Here is a 22,007-nt window from a genome sequence, read left to right on the forward strand (position 1 = left end):
CAGGAAACGAACAACACAAGTCCTGGTTCAGATGGAGAGTATGAAATCAGCGGTTGAGCCCGGCAAAGGTCTTTGTTTTGTTTTACTTCTTCTCAGGAGTATGGCATTTTTACTCCAGCAGTGGGTGGAAATGTGCTCATAAAACCTTTCCTAGGAAGGCAGATCTTGGCAGTAAGGGAGCTATGTAGTTATCTCATAATCAATACAGCTTTTGAAATTTAAGAATGCTAATTTATGATTAAGTCCCATCAAAAACCTCAGGTCATCACTGGCACACTAGATACAGGCAGAGCAGTAAATGTCATCATAAAAGGGGATATATTCATGGAGAATTTCCAAGAATACCTGGAAAGTTTGGAACCATAAACAGATGTTAAAGGGAGTCTCTGCGCACCAGTATTTCCCATAATATTTACAGTTTGTACACCATGGGTGTCCCCACGACCCTATGATACCAACCATTTGAAACAAAACCCTCCAAAAAGAATCATTAACATACTACTGTATGTCTAAAACATGTCAACAAAAACATCTATGACTCATAATGAAAATGACAGCACAATATTATTCTCATTCAATGCTAATGTAATGTACACACAAAACTGGAAAAACTTCATCCAGGAACTACACCAAATTAAATATACAGGCCATGTACTTATGTTCGGATGATTTTGAAATTTACATGAGTATGTGTTTGATCTTTGCACACATAACACATTCAATTACATCACCATCATTCCATGAATGCACAAGTAGTGTCCACGGAAATATTTGTGACATCTGTTTCCTAATTCCAATTCTATCATTTTCATGAATATTATTGAGAAATTTGAGAAAACAGTTGCAGGCTCATTTAATTGTAGTCTTTTCATTCTCATACTTTATTTCCAGGCCACAGATAATCTTTAAAATCTACACTGTCTCTGCTATTTTGCTTTTAAAATACTGTTCTTGTCATGTAGAAATACTTATTTCCTCAATATTTCACAGGCTTCACGAGAGAGGTTAGTTGGTGGTTTGATTCACAAGGCAGTCACATGTGAGGCATTTGGCGGAGGTAAAACATACTTTAAAGACAACAGACAGAGCTGTGAGTGTAATTACGTTAGACAAAAAGGTAGCTAAGGGGATGAGAATGTGTTCCATCTCATAATCAATTCTTACTATACTTTGGCTTAGGACACTGAAAGTGAGAGACAGCGAAGGGATGGGGAGAAACAAGCCCTTGAGTGATGACACTTACCAAGAAATCATCTGGTTGAATGCCGAAGAGCTGCCTGAAGTACCTAAATGCAATTGGAGCGTATGTCTTGAATCGGAATTCTGGGTAGGAGTGGGCCGGTGTGATGTTGCTCCCTTCACTATTCACAGGGGGAGAGGAAGAGAACAAAAAAAAGGCACATAAAATCCACACCATGTGCTGGAAATTTAAAACATTAAGGGTACAAGAATATAGCACTGTTTTGTTTGTTTTTTGGAAATAATGTGATTTAATGACTCTGTATGAATTGTAGTGTTTCCTTCTAACACTTGCTCACTTAAACTTGCATTTATATTTGAATGCGTATAACCTGTTCAAAGTTGTGTTACCTTTAATAATCATTGTAAAGATATTGCATATCTGGCAAAGGCACTATGACCTATCCCAAGTCTTTTCAATATAAAATGTCATCAATTTGCATCATATCTGGCATTGTTTACACTCAATAAAAAACAAATTCATACAAATTGAATGCCTATCAACCCATTAAGCCAATCATTAGTCTGAAACACAGTGTGTACATGTAGCTAGCTAGTGCTGGTTCAAATTTTTTGGCCAAACACAAATGATTTTGAAATAAAAACACTAACATGTCATTAACATGCATCAAGACATCAACGGTACATCAGCTGGAAACATCAATCGTGTATAGTATTGCAAGATCAAGTCTGTACTGCTGCAACGGGGGATACCATATTACACTCATCACCATTTCACAAACAGCGTGCAAGTTATTCAGATTGAGTGTACCTGCAAGGATGCCTGTAGTCCTACATTCCCTACGAAAACATCAAAGTTTAATGAAGCTTGAATACAAGTCTGGCTGATAAATACTAGACCAATACAGTGTTCACAGTACAGAGTAAATCAAGCAATCACTTGCATTCACAGCTAAGCGTATATACCTACACCTACTGTATGTAATTTCCCACGGCTAAACAACAATTGCAGCCTATCCAGGCATAAAATTCTATCAAAAACTGTCCAAAGCCAATGTTCATTCTGCAAATGGCGTGCAAAGACTATGCACAGGTATTCAGTACAGGTTGCAAATTTTTCGCGAATTGGGACTTCCTGACAATTTTGCGTACTGAAGTGTATGCATGCACGTCACATTCATGATAGGCTCAGAATTAATACTTTTGTGCCTTTTTTTAATTAGCATCCTACTGGCAAAATTCCCCATAATAAAAACCTCACAAAATATTCGGCGTATACAGTACATGTGGTACATGTATGTGCATGCTTCAAATTGGAAACATTTCCCTTTGATATGGTCATAACATGATCATTTTGTTATAATGATATACATTTTACGATTTCACTGATAATGTGAACTTAATCCAAGAAATGGACTCTATGCAAAAGATGGCCAAGGATTAAAGCTAAAGCTAAAGCTGAGCTGGCGCTTAGAGACATTTATAAATGTGATAATGCGCTATAATTTTGTAAGCATTGTGAACTATTATCATTAAAGCAGGTTTTCTGATGAAACCATCCAGATCAAAACTTGAGCTTTTCATTCATTCTATCAATCTCTCTCTCCATATTTCTTTATCCACACATACATTGTACAGATGCTGATACATACACAATTAGACACACATGTACACATACACTGTATGTATGGTAAACTATGTGAGTGTGTTCATTACTACAAAAGCTTTGAAATAGAAATTTACACTTTCATTTATTAGGTATAACTTATAGCTTGTTCAGCACTGTACAGCAATTAATCCTACAAAGATTCATAGAGTAAAAGTTGTACACTACAACACTGGTTGTAACACGATGAATCCAACTGGACATCTTGACCCTTCACAGTGTTTAAATAGCAACAAAGCGGTCAGCCACTGGGCATGACTGAAATGCTATATTTGGACCATAAGAGTCAGTTCTGGACCATTGATCGGCAGGATTACCGGCCATGGTATAAACAAGCCATTCCAGATAATGGAATGGAAGTGTAACCCTCATTATTCAAACTCTGTCCAGCCAATTTCTCCATCGGCAAAGTACAATACATGTACACGCATATCCACTTTTCTGTCATGAAATCAGTATAACTGATCTGTACTTCATTCTTCAACTATTTTCCAGTTGTATGCAGACAAAACACTAACATTGATGTCAAATGTTTGACACTGTACTTGAATCTGCAACATCAGGGGGCAACTCATTCACATCATTGTACATGGACTTGTAATTTGTGATCCATCTCCTTGGGGTACATTGTAGCTTTTCTTTAAAAGCTCAATGCTGCATTCACATTTCATAATTACAATGAGGACAAGCATGGTTTTGCAGTTGTAGCTCCATGGAACAAGCTTGTCAAGTTTTCATTTCTCTTTTAGACAAAATGTTAAAAGTCTTGTCCTTCATTCTCTTCTTGATGTGAATTACTAGTTTGTTTGTTTCTTGGATCAGGCATCAAGGGGAGAAGCATATAGGAGAATAAAAACATCTAATATTTTACATTTTTATATCAAAATGAATGAATGTATTTGAATCAAATTTTAATGACAAATATAAATTAATACAAAATAATCACATTCAGTTGATATAGGCTTACATGTATGCACACATAGTACATACAAATCACACACACACACACACACACACACACACACACACACACACACACACACAGGGGCAAGAAAACTTTCTCATGTACATGTATTGCACAAAAACACTATACCTGCAAATCTCATTCTGAAATCTATGCCATATTTGCACTGGCCTACATATGGTACATGGCACTCTGTCACGGACCCACAGATCTGCGTGCAAAGCCAGACACACCCCTGTTTTGCGCCAGATAAGCTGGCCCAATACACTGCAATGAGTGAGTCACAGACAGGCATGCTTATTTTGTTTTGGTCAATTCACATTTTTGTGCAATGCAACTGGGATTACATTTGGAGCTTTTTAGTGATTAGCAAATAGTCTCAATGCGTACAAATGTAGCTGTGTCTGGATTCTACTCAAACTGCCATTCAATATGTGCATACTTTGCATTTTGGTATAAAAGACATCTTTACTACACTCAATACTTTATTCGTAAAGGGGTTCACAAACAAGATCTGTGTAAATTCTTATTTTCTCCATTAAAAAAGAAACAATTAAAAAAAATGTATCTGATTCTGGAGGTCATTTGCACATTTAGAGCAGGTGAGTTACCAAATCACAATCAATTTTCAATTTTCATATTTATTTGTTCATATAAAAAATTGTCCTACAACTTTGCAATAACAGAAATTTCTATCCCATCCTTTCTTTTTCAAGCTGAGAACACCATTGCATATTGTGAAATTACATGAATGTATGCCTTATTAAAAGGTATTTGACAGAGTCTGTATTTTCTTCAATTTCACTGCTCATTTACATTTGTAATATTACAGTTTATTGAAATGTTGGCAATGTCCTTTATTTCTTAGATCTCAGACAGAAACACAAGACAGAAAAACATGCAGGTGTGCTTATGTGGGACCTAACCCATAAAAATAGTAAATATACAATAATTTAGTTAATGCAATTTCCCACACAGTACATTCAAATGGTAACCCCTTTAATAGAGAAACTGCTCAATGCACTATTCTATGAAAATACACAAGATCTGACCAAAATTGCTTCAAATAACACACTCACATTTAATGAAAATACATTTGTAACACACTTACATTTAATGAAAATAACAGATTCTACACAAACATGAGAGAACATACATTGTGTGGTCTACAATAGGAGTGTCCAGTCTCATCAAAGCAGGGAAAAACGTACACTGTTCCACATACACTGTACTACAATGTCCCTCTCATTGCTTGCTGTCATTAGCAAGCATCTAACTTTTTTTCAATTTTTTTTTTTGTAACCTAACACCACACCTCAAGGTACATACATGTATATGTAAGTGGAGATGAAATACTATAAATCTTGGTATACTAATGAAAATGTGTCAAATTCAATCAATCAAATGTGTTAATTGTAGCTTCAGAAGATACACTGTAGGTTAAATACATTAGATTCAGTGCAGGGGGAAAGTGAATACTTATTGATCTATATGTCAACACAAAGGCAAATCAATTTCCATATATCAATATGATATAAATAACAACATATGTTTTTCTTAGCATCAAAAGCCAACCTGATACATGCAGATGTTACCAACTTGTATCTGTGGTGTTATTCAAACCAGGTTCATTGCTGTTTACCCCCTGGGTTGCCATGGCAACTGCAGGTAAAAAGGAACCAAAACTATTTGGAGGAGGAAGTACAACTACGTGGTATGACATTAAAAGGATTTTTTTAAGGAAGACAATGTTGTCCCAAGTAAAGCATATGTACACAAGTAGGAGTATTAGATATCTATAAGGAAATGTACTCTTCCATATAAAAGTCAAATGAATTAGAAATTTCACTGTCAAACTATAGTGTTGGTAAAATGAACAATCTTGACATAATACAACTTAGGCATTATTTGATAAATTTCTTCCCCATCAATTTTACAAACACGACCTGTAATATCAATATCCAGCGTTCACCAAATACACCTTCATGCTGAAACAGTTATGATTTCAAATTCTGCAGCATTCAGAAGCAATCTATACCTCAACTTGCCCAACCTTTGAATTTGATACTTCAAGGAAGAAGTGTAAGCAGTCTAGAACAGGTAGTAAACCACATGATCTATAGTAAATCATCTGACCAACGACAAGAGCTCTGATACTCTACAAACAAATTAAAGCTTTCCAATGAATTATGTGATTCCTTATTTTAAAACCATGAGCAGTCAGGTCCAGCTTCTATCTCACTCAGACATGAGGGTACATGTAAGTACATTCATTAATCCCATTGATTATAACACATGTAGGGCATCACATATTGCTATTGAACCACTTGCTTCAAAATCAACCAGATTTATGTTTAACTCTGGTTACTCATCATATTCTGTACATTGTACTGGCGTACAATGTATGTCCTATTGCACTAGTTTGCATTGCAGTGCCATTGTACATGTTGTATATTGTACACTGTATTACTGTATACCCACATGGTACACTATTGTAGGGCTTATTGGCAAGACAAAATAAAAATAACAAAACTGGGCTGGGTTCATTGAATATTACACAAATATTTTAGTGATTACATGTGTGGCTAGATCAATTCATGGTGTTATTTCCCACTGCTATTTGCAATGCTGTAAATTTTAACTACTGCTGCAAAGGCATCACACAAAATACAGTACAAATCTTGCACTGTACTACAGTATAAAACTTCATTGGCTGGAATGCAAGAGGGAAATCTGAACTGCACACCGGTTACATCAACAGCAATACAACATTCCAAAGTTGCAGGAGAGATGAATTATAGTTTAGATGAATTACTCAGTGAGAATTTACTCCTTGCATAAAGATGCCATTTTGAACAGTAAATTGTCACATGTGCACACTGTCAGTGATTTGTTCTTTGATTCTGAAGATAAGTGGAAACATGTACACATACATATATATCTCTACAGCTACAGTATAATAGAGTTTTTTTTCTTTAACTCTCATATCAAAATGAAACATATGTACATGTAGTATACTCATGGTATCATTCTATGTAAATATTTCTCTGAATACTTTATTCACACTGTATTTGTATGATGTATGCCTTACCAAAAATAAAAAAGAATTAATGATAATGGCAGTCTTTCTGCCAAAGAGGTACTGCACAATTGTTTTGTTTCTTCATTCTTCTTTCTTTCTTTCTTTCTTTTTTTTTTAAGTAAAAGCCCGATATCTTGTTGTTATGAAACTGACTGGATTCTTTTGTGTACCTATCATGGCAAAATTATGAGTACAGCTGTGTAATATTGGCAAATACTTACATGTACAATTTATCATACACAATGTATGATACAAGCACAAATGCAAGCACACAATCAGACATACTGGTACCAGTTTCCATTAACACTGATCACACTGTACTCTACAGTACTCTTTCATTGACCCTGTACCGTCTTCCTTGATAATCTCTTCCTTATCCCAGGCGATGCAAAGGCCTACATGAAGCTAATAAACCCAATTAACACTTTCCATGAGCTTAGGTCTATGTCACACTTGTTCATCATTCTGCATGTTTGATGGTACCAACCACAGAGTCATTTCACCACATTACAATTTGTAGAATGTACAATGTGCATGCTTGATTAACGCATCTCCAGCATACAAATAAAATTGCGTTAAAAGAAAATCTACGCCAAATAAAACTTTGTTCTGTTGCATGTCCGCAATTCTACAAGAACCAAGCGACTAGGCTTTGTTCTCGGGTGGTTCTTCAACCATGGAGTCACATGACCACATCCCATAATGACCCTATCCCATGATGACCCTTCCCAGTGTCATGATCACAAGGCATGGCGTGACCCATCAGGTGTTACTAATTCTGCAGCAACAGGGTCGTATCCCATGGAACTCGGCTCACATGCAAGCTCTGAAAATGACCGGCTCGCTGGGGCACGACAAACCTACTCAACCGCCGGTAGTTGGGCAACTACAGTGTAGAACTCACTGTCAGGAAAGTAATCTCAGTAGAATCTTGGCAGTAATGAAAAATATGGGGCCCTTGTGCAAATGCTCATAAAAACAAATGGGAGAATTTCTTCTTCTTTTTTTTTTTGTATTACTCTGCTTGCCTCAATCATGCCATCCATTTTTTCGTAAAGACTGAATTCATGCAGTGACTTGGGTTCACAGACAAATATTCTGTTTTCACCACCTTCCCTAGCTCAGCTGAGTCCGTGTACTTTCTAATTTGTAAACAATAGTTCATGTTCCTTATGCTTAAAAAAAAAAAAAAAAAAAAAAAAACTTTACTGAGTAGTCTTCACAAAGACAGGTTCATGGTAGCTAAAACTAATATTCTACACAGAAATGTAAAACTGTTAAAACTAATGTTAATGCAATTATTACATTCAGATTTTTCATGCTATTCTCTTTTACAGAGAGATTAACCTCTTTACACCAAAAAAGAAAAAAGTTTCAAGAAAAGACTTTCAAACATTTTTGGAAAAGACAAGTCACTTCAAGTATTTCAGAAGTGACGACCATTTGAACTTCAGTAAATCAAGTACAATGACTTCCTGAAGAACATCATTTGAATAGTAAATTCAAAAACTACTAATCCGATGAAAATCACACTTTTTTTAGTTTTCCTCAGATGAAATATTTCTTAGTTTTAAATTTAGATAAAGATACTCTCCCATTTTGAACATCTTCCGATCTGGTGGTGCATTGACACCACTTGACAAAATTCTCAAGAAAAAAAAAGAGTGAGTGTGTTGTACTTATTCTGCAAAGCAATCAGAGGAGCTATTCACAAAAAGATATTACAGTACTGTACGAGCTGAAATTTTCGCGTACAGATATTTTCGCAAATTGCTACATGTAGGACATTTTCACGTGTTGTTAATTTCGCGGTTTGCGAGGGTCTAACTGAACTCATTTATTCGCGCGTTATTTTCACGTGTTGTTATTTTTGCAGTTCAAAGGCGATTCGCGAAATTCGCGAAAATAAAAACCACCGCGAAAATTTCAGCTCGTACAGTAAAAGGAGGAGAACAGTTTAATTTTGAATGACTTGCTGATCTGTTGATTTACTTTTCTGTGTTCAGGGAATAGGCATTACCCTGGGGTTAATAATTCTCCCTGGAGAGCTACAACTGTGTTATGTGGAAACCACACTACCTAGACTTGAGAAAGGGAGTTTCATGACACAGCCTGAAACAAGACAGCTTTTGCTTCAGTGCTGGAGGGAAGGTATATAAAATCTGAACTTTCTCCAAAACAATCAATCACACCCTGATACCCCTGTCACCCTGACTCTATCCTTTCATTACCCGATGAACTCACAGGTGAGCCAGCAGGGAGAAATCTGATTACTGTCACAAATTAATTTCTATACCTACATTTCACTAACAATTCAAACACCAAGTACGGGGTACCACACATGCTGCACTGCACTAATACAATCACAACCATCCTTTTTGTTTTTGCATGCTTTTGATAACACAAGCATAGCAGGTGAATCACAGTGTTGGGACATAGAGGGTTTCAAGATTTCACTGAAAATTTGGTCATGTGCACATTTACACTGTATACATTTAGTCTATGACTAGTATAAAGAAAAGTATCGCAACATATCTGGTCTGTTACAGATGCTAATTCTTACCTTGGAAAAAAGACACTTTCCACGACAGTAAAGTCTTGCAGCAGGACATCGCGCTCCCTTTGGTCCTTTTTGGCCGACAGTCCCCCGACAGAGTGACCAATGCCAAGCTGGATGGCGGCCATAAGGGTGGACGACGAGGTCTGGCGAAAGAGAACACCATTGTCACTTGGCGATTTAATCAACAAGGTCACTGCAGTATGACCAGCACTTGGACTCTCATCTAACAGTACAGCATGAACTTTCATGTTCTGCTTTCTTTTTTTCCCCTAAGCAAATAGTCTGGCTGCTTCAAAGTGTAACAAAGTCAATCAACCATCAAAAATGTAGCGTAGGATACCCTCAACATGGGTGACAGTAGGGCTTGCATGCATCTATTTCCAATTTGTTTCAAGAAAATGTATGCAAACAAAGCAAGAGCATGGTACCAGTGCAAATCTGTGCAATCACAGTATGCCTGTAACCTTGTTTGAATATGGCACTGTGTACATCATGCATTATTATCTTCAAGGCACAAAATAAAACAGAGCAATGATGCCATCTCTGTTTTCCCCGTGACGTTCCGAGGCTGATGGTACAGATTAAATCACTTTTCCATGGATGTGGAAAGTGTCTGATGTCCTGGCAGTGCTCTGCATCACAGATGACCTCTAAGCAGGCAACCCCTCCGCTGGATTGAGACCATCGAGATGCCCAGACTGATAGGGGAGTTTTTTCTTGCATTCGTATCATGACATCCTACACTGATACATATGACTGATAATGAGGCTAAGTGAAAAATGTGGACCCTTATGTACAGAGTAATTGAATTTTTTTTCTTTTCTTTTTTCTTTTTTTAAATGATGGCCAATGTCCCTCCCTGATCAGAAATAAATCTCAGAGTAAAGGCAAAACCTTTTCAGGCTAAAATACAGGTCACAAAAATAGGGTGGACAACTTGAGTAGGAGTGTCACAACACCAAATACCTTTCCACTTTCCCATTTTAATACTGACTACATGGTAGAAGCTTTCTGATAGTGTTTAGCTTGCTCATGCAATATGATACAGTCTGATACCAATTTACAATGGTGCATTTGTTATACACTTTTACAGTGCCACAGACATTTGAAAATGTTCTCTATTAAAGCACTGAATTTATTCGTTTCCATATTAATGGTATCCTTTGGCAAAACATTGAAATTCTGTGTATTCTAATAAAAAACAAACATTTCAGAAAACCAGTTACATTGACATCTCTTATGATACAGCGTACTTCCATGCCCACTGTCAGCTGCAGATCAACACGAGAAATGCGACCTTTTGAGAATATGCCGAGACTGATGGCAGTGAATATCAATATGCAACTCTTGTCTTCTATATTACATTTTTAAGGTCAAAGTGCATTATTTGCCTTTTTCCCTCTTCTTTTTAAGTTATACTGTAGGCTCTATCAGATAGCCAAGACGTACCTTTTTATATGTAGTCTCGCCATATGTATCCACTCTACGATGTCCAATCTTTTTCTGTCTTGCCATAGTTCCACCTCTCGTCAGCTCATACTCCTGTCCAGTCATACTTTGCTGCAATCAATAAGGTGACAAACATACATGTAAAAATAGATCAGGAAATTGGGAGCAATAATTTCAGAGGGTTTATCTATTTACCATTATATATATAACACAGTGCTTATATAGCGCATATCACTACCGTGGTGTCTCTATGCGCTTTAAGGGAGAGGGATGAAAGTAGAAAGAGGAAATGTTGTGTACAATGTATGAACCATAAATGCAAAACCAAACTCATTCATAATACTTTTTGAACAGAAATGTCTTGAGAGCAGTTTTAAATTTTAACACTGTGGGAGCTTCTTTTATATAACACGGAACAGCGTTCCACAGTATGGGAGCAGCATGAGCAAAAGATCGCTCACCATAAAACTTTGTTGTGATAGCAGGTCATTGGAGAAGATTTTTCTGAGTTGATCTTAAATTACGAGAGGGAGCGTACCTTACCAAAAACTTACTGAGATACTCTGGTGCCACTGAATGCCTGCACTGATAAGTCAGTAACAGTATCTTAAAAACTACATTGTATATGTGACTGAACAGGAAGAACCATTGTGCCACGCGCAATGAGGAGAGAAGCCAACAACATTCTGGCAAACTATTTTGAGTCATCATGCAGAAAACATTTTAATGATAATCAAAAACATAAAAAAATAAAAAAGAAGACAAACAGATAAATGACAATGTTATCAAAACAACTAAGAAATGTTATACAAGTGATGGGATATGCGAAAGTGTCCCTAACATGCAGAGTAGCATAATAACTTGTCATCAAAGTAAAGATTCTGTACCGGTAGGGCCTAAGTTTAAATGGTACATTCAATATCAATATCACATTCAATGGCTCAATGTTTTCATCTAACGGCATGATTTACTGTCTTCTACTTACGAGTCTTGCCACTTCAACAGCCTAAATACATTGTATATCTTGCTTTTTCATGCTTTTTAAAGGCAAAAAGTCAACATTGGAATTCTAATCTCACTGTTCATTTTGTTCATCAATATAATTTATGTGACCCAGAGGCATATTAGTAGAACACCATTGTTTCCAATTCTTTTTCTCCTCTTTTCATAATTTTGCAAAAAAAAAAGTAAGTAAACAAACAACTTAAAGATCACCTACAGAAAGAAAGAATAGATACAAAGATAACTTATAATATATCTTGTTTGTACATGCCTACAGGCCTGTACACATATTTTAGAGCAACTATCAACTTTGAGAGATGTCAGAATGTCCCTCTAGATTTGATACTAATGGCACCTACATTGTACATAAGGATGCATTTTAGCACCTCAACTACAATGTATGAATTAGGAGCATACTATCAGCACAAATGTACATCTGTTTTGTACTGACAGTATTTGTTCAAACGAGGCATTCTAAGCTGCCAGGAGAGTTACATAAGTTGGAAAAACTAGATGCAGTCCTGACAAAGCTCCACCCCTAAAGCCCACTCTCCCCACCCCTTTAGGGTTACCAATGTGCAGCCAGCCTGACATCACGCTTCAAGAGGCCAGAATGCTGCTGCAGAAATGCACTGCATTCAGACACGCTGGACGGTACTCCTACAATGCAGCAGAACACATACAATGTGTACATGTGCATTACAATGTACACACATAATACCACATACCACGTTTCATGACTCAGAACATTTGCAGTTGCATTGATTGGTGTGTACATGGCTGACTGGGCATTAGCTGTCACTTGGTAGCAAAAGATTCATACAATGCATAATTTATCACATAATTGGGGCTGGGAATACAAGTGTAATAGTGATTCTTGCCAGGCTTTAATACTGTCTCAGGGCTCATCTCCTTTTGAGTATGCATGTTTTGGAACTCACACCACTTTTGAGCAAAATTGCACATTTAGATATTTTGACACGAATAAAACATGCAATGTCAGGAGCTCTTGAGTTATATCATGTGATAGAAAAACAAACAAACTCATGTTCATTCTATTTGTGGGGTTGTTTTCTTTAGTAGGTACAGTGTAACTTGTCATATTTCTTCATCAAATTGAGCCATTTCAGATCTTCAATATGAGGTTCGGGGCATTTTTTTTTCTCTCATGTATTTTTTTCCAAATCAAATAGAATCCTTACCCGCTATCTAGAGTTAATCACACAAGTGCCTGTGCAGAAACCCACATGCTCAAAACAATAACAAAACCAATTTACATATGTATTCCCAAAGAGCTAATTCTTTAAATGAGAAAGAATGGAAGCACTGAGTCTATCAGAGCCACAAAATCAAAGGTTATGTCATCTACATGTACATATTGTAAACCGCATTTCTTTACACCTTGTATAAATATACATAAATTTAACAGAAAATTTACTACACGTGTGCACACAGTGCATGTACGTACACTGTATGCACATGTAAATGCTAACAATATACTGACTGTTAAGGATAAGGTTAATACTTACATCCAGAGGTCTTGTTCTTGACTGCATTTTGATTGATGCATTTTTTGCTGTGAAATACAGAAAACATTTCAAAAATTTTATATTATCAATGTGTATGATGCGTTTCAAATATATTCAAAGCATTGTTTACACTTTACTACAGTCTCTAGGCTACTGTGTACATGGTCCCACATATATTTCTCCAATACTGCGCAAAATTAAGCTATGAAAACACTGCACTTGAGTATCATAGATATGATCATATTATCAATATGAACATTTTATCTCTGAGGGACAGGTACGTTGTACCATCCTACATGTAAACATTTCCCAGACGAAGGACAATGTTGTTAGAATTTAACTACAGAAACAGTTCCCTAGTACAATTTGTATGTACACTAACGTGTATTGTGATACAATACTGCATTTGTTCACAGTGTACATGTGTACGTACATACCTACATGTAGGTACAGTTGTTGATATGCTTTTTAAACATAACTTTCAAAACTTGTGCGCTCATGCATAGGGTAGTTGTACATCATCCTCAATATGACCAAAATTTTATAGTTCATACAGCAAAGTGCAACAATTTGTACAGAATTGAACCACCACAATGCTTTTAAATTGAATGAGCCATTGATAATGTACACTGTAGGCTAAAATTTCAATGGGGGAACATCATGTGTATATCCCATGAAGCACATTCTCCACACCTGCAGTACTAAAGTGCAGTTCCTTTGCATACAAATTCAACTACAGTAGACAAAATTGACACCAAATTTTGTATCTCACACCTACATTGTACATGTACACATTGCACCAATGGCAAAGAGCAAAATCAGGATCGTAGAAATACAGTACAATCAGGGACACATTGTAAGTAGAACAAACAGTGTTGTTTTATTTTTCATTCTGGAGGAAACCTGAACTATTGAGAAGCATAAAATTGATCAACACAAGTTCTGTTACATGTAGGGGCCTATATGCTGTATGTACATATAAATATGAAAAAGCAGCATACAATTTGTACACTGTCACAATTTACAACCTGTCACTACAATAAAATATTGACTCATTAATTGCAATAAGTTTGGCAAAAAGGAGTGAGAGTTCAAGATAAGTACATGGCTGATCCCACATGGCCTTGGCACTTTGGCAGAGAGCATTTCATTGATGTTGAGAGACTTAGGACAAGGAGTATTGAGATTTATCGGATTGCCCTTGTGTTAAGGGTGTGTAGTGCTGTTTGACCTTTTCTACCTTACATGTAAACCCTGTAAAGCACCGTGCATGCACAGAGAGTCAAACACTAGACCAAAAACCTGTCACATCTGCGGTGACCGGCTTAGCTCCACCTGAGCTCTTACTCAGGAACCACAGACTTCAGAAAAACAAGATGAAATTTTGTGGCAACAAATCTGGCATCCCTGGACACCCTCCACACTAGTCATCCATGGTTAATACAGCGACCTCTCAGTGAGAGCTGCTGCATGCATGAATAATGGGATGTGTACATTCATCACAGGAACTGTGTGACAGCTAAAATCCATGTATGTGTCTGCTCTACCTTTTCATTTGATGCTTTCCTTTGATATTACCTTCCCTCTGTCACTCATAATAAGACATATCAAACATCCTTCCCGAAGTTAGAGAGATACAGTAAAATACATTGTGTAAATTTCAAAATGACAAAGAAAATCACCATGACATGCTGTACAAGTGTAGGTTTTCTTAATTATTACCGGTGCAGATTTAAAAACAGCAACAAAAAAGAAGAGGTTCAAACACGAAAAAAAAAAGAGAGAACAAGTTCTGATATTACTGTTTGTACTGACATGTTCTACAAGGTACACCATGTACTGTACATGTAGTCTATGTTGACTTTATGTCTGTGATACAACAGGTTAATTTGCACATACCCAATACAAACTTTATTAGACTCTGACACCAGCATTATGAAATGGTATACATACAATTGGAATAAAGAGAAATAATTCAAATCTATTAATCCTCTGATATCAATGCCTTGTGGCAAGATATCCGATCATTGTTTTTGTTTTCATTTTTGTTTTAAGTACAATAACAGTTCAAGTGCATTCTGTGGTTGTTGCTACACTGAGTGACATAAAGTTAAGGCAATGTTCTGTGATTATTATTTCTTTTGATTATTGATTATTATTGATTATTATTGATTATTATTTCTTTTGATTATCATTTCTTTCATGTGATTATTATTTCTTTTGAGAAGCATACAATTGTAATTACAATTGTACATTCATTTGAATGCACAGACAGTTGTACATGTGCATCACCATTGTGCTATAAATTGTTTGTCACCGCCTGCTCATACAACTGTGTATACACCACATTGGAGATCAGCCAAAATGAAGGAGCTGTTATTTATTTGGACCTACTCGTACCGTACAATTACAAATGTATTCACAATACTAAAGGTGACTGCCAAGAGGCAGAGGCAATGTATTAGAAAGAAAAGTACTGAGCCATCAAAACTTCTGAAATTCATGCAGCATTTCCGTTGCCTCACAAGGAAACATATCATTAGTTTGCAATCCTTGTAAAAAGGAAAACAGAAAATGTGGTGCCAAAATGTATTCTATATTTTGCGATGAAATGCATTCCATATGTTGTAAATTTGGTACCATGACAGTAAAGGGAGTTTTTAGGTACAATTTCTTTTTGCCAAAGGATTTTGGCAAAAGCTCATTAGAGCTAGATGAAACTTATTTCAATTGCTGTAAATCACAGAATCTCTTTGTTCATATTTTGTCTATATTCTCTTGCCCATCTGTTTCTTCTCAATAAAAAAAAAAAAAAAAAAAAAAACTGCCATCTACTATGAAGCCATAAGCAAATAATGCCTCCGGCACCACTTCGTGGCGGAGGCATAAAAAGGATTACTTTGAGAAATTCGCATGCACTTTTTGTATTTCCAAAAAGGGGTCAATACTCATGTACAAGATGTATTTTAACAATGCAAATATTGTACATGCACACACACACAGAGTGTCTTTTTTTTTCTCACTGCTATACAGTGTACAATGTATAGTGCTAAACCACACTGCTTAGATTTAGATGGTACTGTAGTGTAGTACGCCATATATTTAGCAAGTCTACAAATGTGTAATTTTTCGCGAATCGGGACTTCCCGACAATTTTGCAAGTGGTTAAATTAATGATTGTGGAGAACTGAACTGAAGAGAGAAATGCGGTATGTGTATGTCACATAAATATCGGGATCAGAGTCAATATTTTCGTGTGTCTTTACTTTCGCGAATAGCACCTGACCCGCGAAATTCGCAAAAATACAAACCTCGACATATATACAGTAGGCTAATGTACATAATATACAATGCACGAAAATCAATGGACATCTTTCCATTTGGATTTTTCCTAACTAACTACCCAAGTATTAGTTGTTGCTATATTGTACATACTTACAATGTACACTTTTGTAAATTGTACTGTGAAGCAAAAAATATTCGCAGCCTGAAATTATCACAAATTGGAGCCAATGACCTTTATGGCCGAACTGGAGCCAATGACCTTTATGGCCGAATGAAATTAACACGAATCACCACTAATATCCAGTGCAATAGTGTAGACAAAAACTTTCGCATGCATTTAAATTTCACAAATCTTGGCTCTCGCAAAATTCACATATAAAAATGCACACAAACATTTCTGGTTTTAGAGTATGTCGGACACATTTCAGTAGGAATATGGTTGTTAAGAACAAATTTTCAGGGTATAATGTAAAACTATGTACCAAACCAGTCCATTGATAATGTCGGTCTATTAGTTGCACTACACATGTAATTATGCCTACAGTGTATGCAGGTTTGTATGGAAGCTTACTGTACTCTTACTGTACACAACCCTACTGTACATGTACAGTACAGAGAAATTTGTTTTCATAATTTACTGTACAGTTGTAGCTACCACACAACAATATGACAATGATTTGATGAGTTTTATTAAATACAAAATTATACATGTACCACAGTGAGTTCTTCCTTGTTGACTGCTGCTGGAGCAGAAACATTTCATTGAGCTGTGATAAATACATGAAGTGCATGCTCTATCATGCAACATACATGTAATGGATTATAGAATGACAAATACCAGTACTAAATTACATTTCCTGAGTACCATTTTATTTCACCAAGGCTGCAGTCCCAGGTGACACAGAATTGCACGAGGGATAACTTACAACTGCATACGTGTAGCTAGCCCAGCATCTACACGCAGTGCAATGTACATGTGCATTGTAGGTATGCACCACCACTACAACAAAAATAACCTATTTTTTCTTACATTCTAGACTAACTTCATTTTCTTTAAATGGTTTCCAGTTCATTCTCATACCTTTTCTCCTTGCTCTTTTTTTTTTTTTTTTTTTTTTTTTTTTGGTCTCATAGCAAACATTCATCTGTTTAACAGCAAGTTTTCTCGAAGATCTTATTTCTAAACCAAAAGCCTCAGTTTGGTGCATTCCTTTTCCATGATCGACATCCAACAGCCAGCCAGCCGCACCAGGGCAGCAGTCTGCTTGATGACAGTGCTACTTTGTGGTTCCTGTACCCTGTACAATACTTGTAGTAATGTACACAATACAAACGCTATTCAGAGAATTTGTACTCTTTCGGTGGTGGTGGTGGTGGCTTACTAACTTCAGCAGAGAGTATCAGGCAAAGTGCACGCCGATGATGCTAAGCAATCGATGAGCGAGTCTTGGTAATAATAGAGTCTTTATACACTGTTTTTTAATGCATTCAGCAATATTCATGGCTATAAATTCATTTTCGACTGCTCAAATTGAAATGTAATGACGGCTATGAGAAGCTATAAACATGTAAGATTCAAGAATACTGTTACATATTTTACTTATAGTAATACTAACAACATAGCCCTAGGTCTAAATCATTCATAATCACAGACTGTCTATAGTATAGCGAGGTGCCCGCACCTCATCACATATCAGGGACCTTAATACCGTCAACCTGCGTAAAACTGCTACAAGCGCAATGAACAAAAATGTAAGCCCAGGACTGTGTTCAGTACGCTTGAAACTTTGCAGGGTTACCACAACCAAGCCAAGTGAGGTGAAAACCAAAGTTTTTCTAGAAAATCTACTGTATAAGGAATAGATCTCTAACACGTGTTAGAAGTAGTTTATCATCATCATCATTACCCGCACACATCTTTTACATGCTTTTTCTAAAATTTGAATTGTATATGGAAGCGCGGGGAGACGAGGTGCGGGCCCCTTCTTCTCTAGCACACAACTATTCCGCATCGTTCGTGTTTGACAACAGCTGCAAATTTCCGGTATCACTGAACTACAGTTATGGTCGTTCCATTGGAATCGTCAGCATTTTTCCTGTATGCGAGTGGGATTTCATAGAATTTCAGTGACGTAATATGATTCAAACATGCATAAACATTAACTATGACAAGACCAGGCGACCATAATGGTGCAGGTCACTCACTGGTAGAGCCTGTAGTAGACCGTTCTACAGTAGGTAGGTCTAGTACAAAATGTAACTACTAGAATTCTATAGGCCTAGAAACTCTATAGTATCCTAGCGCATTAACTAGGGTCATAACTGCCTTCTGCCCTGCTGCCCCTGAAATCCAGTATGGTAGCCCTACTACATATCGACCACTCTTATTGAAACCGACCGCGTATAATTCGCGCACTGAACACTTAGTACGCACTTCTCTGCGCGCAAAGCACATAAAAATGGATTGGCTTTGAATGTAGATGAGGATGGTGTGGGAAAACGCGATAATTCACTGTTCATTAATGGTTTTAATCAAGGACAAAATTTCGAATGAATATTTTCACCGAATCGTAATGACAGCACAATGTAATGTCTATGGAAGTTTCTAAAAGGCTTCTAAAAAGCTTCGTACAACACGGTGTTCAATACAACTCGGTTTGCGTGCATTGTCGATGCAAAAACAGCGGTCGATCCTAATAACGCGATTTACCACGGGGAGCTGAAATGAGGCCACGCAAGTTCGTCGGCGATATTTTTGCACTGAAACTTCGAATCGAAAAGGGAACAACGGCATTTGATAGAGCTGGATTTTCTCAATCACGTAGGTCAAGTTTTTACGTGAATTGCAGTGTTAAATATTCTTATCAAGCAAATAGACATTAGGCGGTCGATTAGTAGTACTCGTAGGTCCAACCATATCAGTTCGGGAAACCCACTCACAAGGGGGGCCCCTCCTTATAAGTAACCCTTCCCCCTTATAAGTAACCCCGTCCCCCTTATAAGTAACCCCCGGGGCACCCCTTGTAAGGAGTCTCCACGCTTTTTTTGCAATGCAACGCGAACATGAAAGGACTGCGGCAATTCGCTTGATTATGTCCATAAAGCTTCACAAGTTTCCTAGTTACTCACGAAATTTGAGCAAAATCGGTTTGAGGCATCATATCTAAAATCATGGATTTAAATGCGATGTCAAACGACCCATGCGAATGCTGAAATGCGAGCGATTACTGGCGTGAGTGTCGCCAGGCGCGGCGGCGCGGCAATGCTTGAGTGCAGACGTGGCGACTGAGTACGGAGGTCAGTCGCCACGTCTGCACTCAAACATTGCCGCGCCGCCGCGCCTGGCGACACTCACGCCAGTAATCGCTCGCATTTCAGCATTCGCATGGGTTGTTTGACATCGCATTTAAATCCATGATTTTAGATATGATGCCTCAAACCGATTTTGCTCAAATTTCGTGAGTAACTAGGAAACTTGTGAAGCTTTATGGACATAATCAAGCGAATTGCCGCAGTCCTTTCATTTTCGCATTGCATTGCAAAAAAGCGTGGAGACTCCTTATAAGGGGTGCCCCGGGGGTTACTTATAAGGGGGACGGGGTTACTTATAAGGGGGACGGGTTACTTATAAGGAGGGGCCCCCCTTGTGAGTGGGTTTCCCGAACTGATATATAGCTCTACCTTAATCAGATTTATCTCTCTTATTGTCAGTTAATAAAAAAAGTTATGTATATGGGTTTGAGTGTACCTAGCCCCGGAACGCTCCTTATACACAGTTGACGAGTTGTACTGTGCTGCGTGTTGGGGCTGGTCGCAGTTAGAGTGTACCATGTGCAATGTACATTGTATGTAGGCCCTATTGTAACAACCCCGACTGCTTTGCTGGACACTTTAGTTCAGGCTACTCATAAGTATATGGGTTGCCTATGTATCAGTTACTGTATCACCCGACCGCATCAAAACGGTGAACGCCCGGTCCGATCCATGTCAGCGCACAGCACAGACAGGCTAGGCACAGCTTTGCCCACAGCTACAGATGCGGTGGGGTAGGACGTCTAGATCTACTCTGTATTGCTAGCTACCGGGCCCGCGCCCGGGTACACAGCATCATTGACAGCAATGTACGTCTGTACTATCATACTCTTCCGTACGGTATGTAACACTACTGACTTGTATTCAGGAGAAATACTCGCTGTCTTACAAGGTCTCTTTGAAGTCAAAAGTAGCAATTAATACAACCATTTTACACACACTGATATATATAGAAGTTATTACTTACTACTGGATTCTGAACTGTGCCGTTCCCGCTCACGTTGTTTAGCATTTTCGGTGGCTGTATCCGCCATTATGAAATTCCCGATATGGAAACAACGTCACGGAGTTCCACGGCCTCACGTTTGTACGTTCCAAACGTTCACACTCACAAGCATAAAATATACACACACCTGCCGCCCCGCTGTCTTTGGACCGCAAACAGAAATGTACCGCAGTAAATATTCTTCGTTAATATTATCCCGAGCGTACGAGAAAACAGATTACATGTTCATATGAACAATAACCCTCCACATACTACATTCTCTCGTTGCAAAAATCCCATGTTTCCAATAACAAATGTTAGAAAGTTGGATTATCTGCCTCCGCACATGTTTACACATTACAGATAGTCACAGCATTATAGCACTGAGTGCATGGTGGCTATAATTTTACACACTGTACTTAGGTACACGTACAAGCATGCACACTGTACTAGCTGGCAGTGCAGTGTGTGGCTCGTGTGTGTGTATCAATTTAACCACTGGTGTAGTACTTGCCAGAGCGGGTTGCTTTAGCGCCCTCTACATGGAGTTGCGAGTGTAGCTAATTTTCTCTAATTCCTATTGTCTACTGAGTATGATAATCAAAATGCAAAATGTTGCATCAAACTTGAGTAGGCCCTATAAGCTTTCCAACTTCTTTGTTATCAATATTGGGGTGCGTTAAGGGGAGAGTTTATCTCCACCGCTTAGTGAGGGTTTAGATATGTGCTCCTCTCTTGTAAGGGAAAATGAGACATGTGAGTAATGACGTTGCAGGTCTGAAGTAAAAAAAAGTAATAATAGGTCTAATAATGATAAAAAACTAGTACACCTCATTGTAGAAATACATGTATGTGAACAGCAGAGTCACAAGGATCTAACATGCACAAACACACAAACACATGAAAAGACACACAAAGATCTATTGCGTAGGAGTAGTTCTTTTGATGACATCAAAATTACAAATAACCTGCA

The 22,007-nt window shown here is 37.6% G+C and overlaps 1 protein-coding gene across 1 annotated transcript in view; it reads right to left on the minus strand.

The window, feature by feature from the left end:
* LOC140238025 (phosphatidylinositol 4-phosphate 5-kinase type-1 alpha-like) overlaps nt 1-21,316 on the minus strand; it is a 59,072-nt gene extending 37,756 nt beyond the window's left edge. Inside the window, exons 1-5 of the mRNA XM_072317952.1 lie at nt 21,017-21,316; nt 13,453-13,499; nt 10,922-11,032; nt 9,476-9,615; nt 1,244-1,361 (exon numbers count right to left, since the gene is read on the minus strand). Of these exons, the coding sequence (XP_072174053.1) occupies nt 1,244-1,361; nt 9,476-9,615; nt 10,922-11,032; nt 13,453-13,499; nt 21,017-21,083 (483 nt within the window). The 5' untranslated portion in view covers nt 21,084-21,316. The remainder of the gene's footprint in view (nt 1-1,243; nt 1,362-9,475; nt 9,616-10,921; nt 11,033-13,452; nt 13,500-21,016) is intronic.
* Nucleotides 21,317-22,007: the final 691 nt, after the last annotated feature.

The sequence above is a fragment of the Diadema setosum genome, chromosome 14, assembly GCF_964275005.1.
Source record: "Diadema setosum chromosome 14, eeDiaSeto1, whole genome shotgun sequence".
Classification (NCBI taxonomy): domain Eukaryota; kingdom Metazoa; phylum Echinodermata; class Echinoidea; order Diadematoida; family Diadematidae; genus Diadema; species Diadema setosum.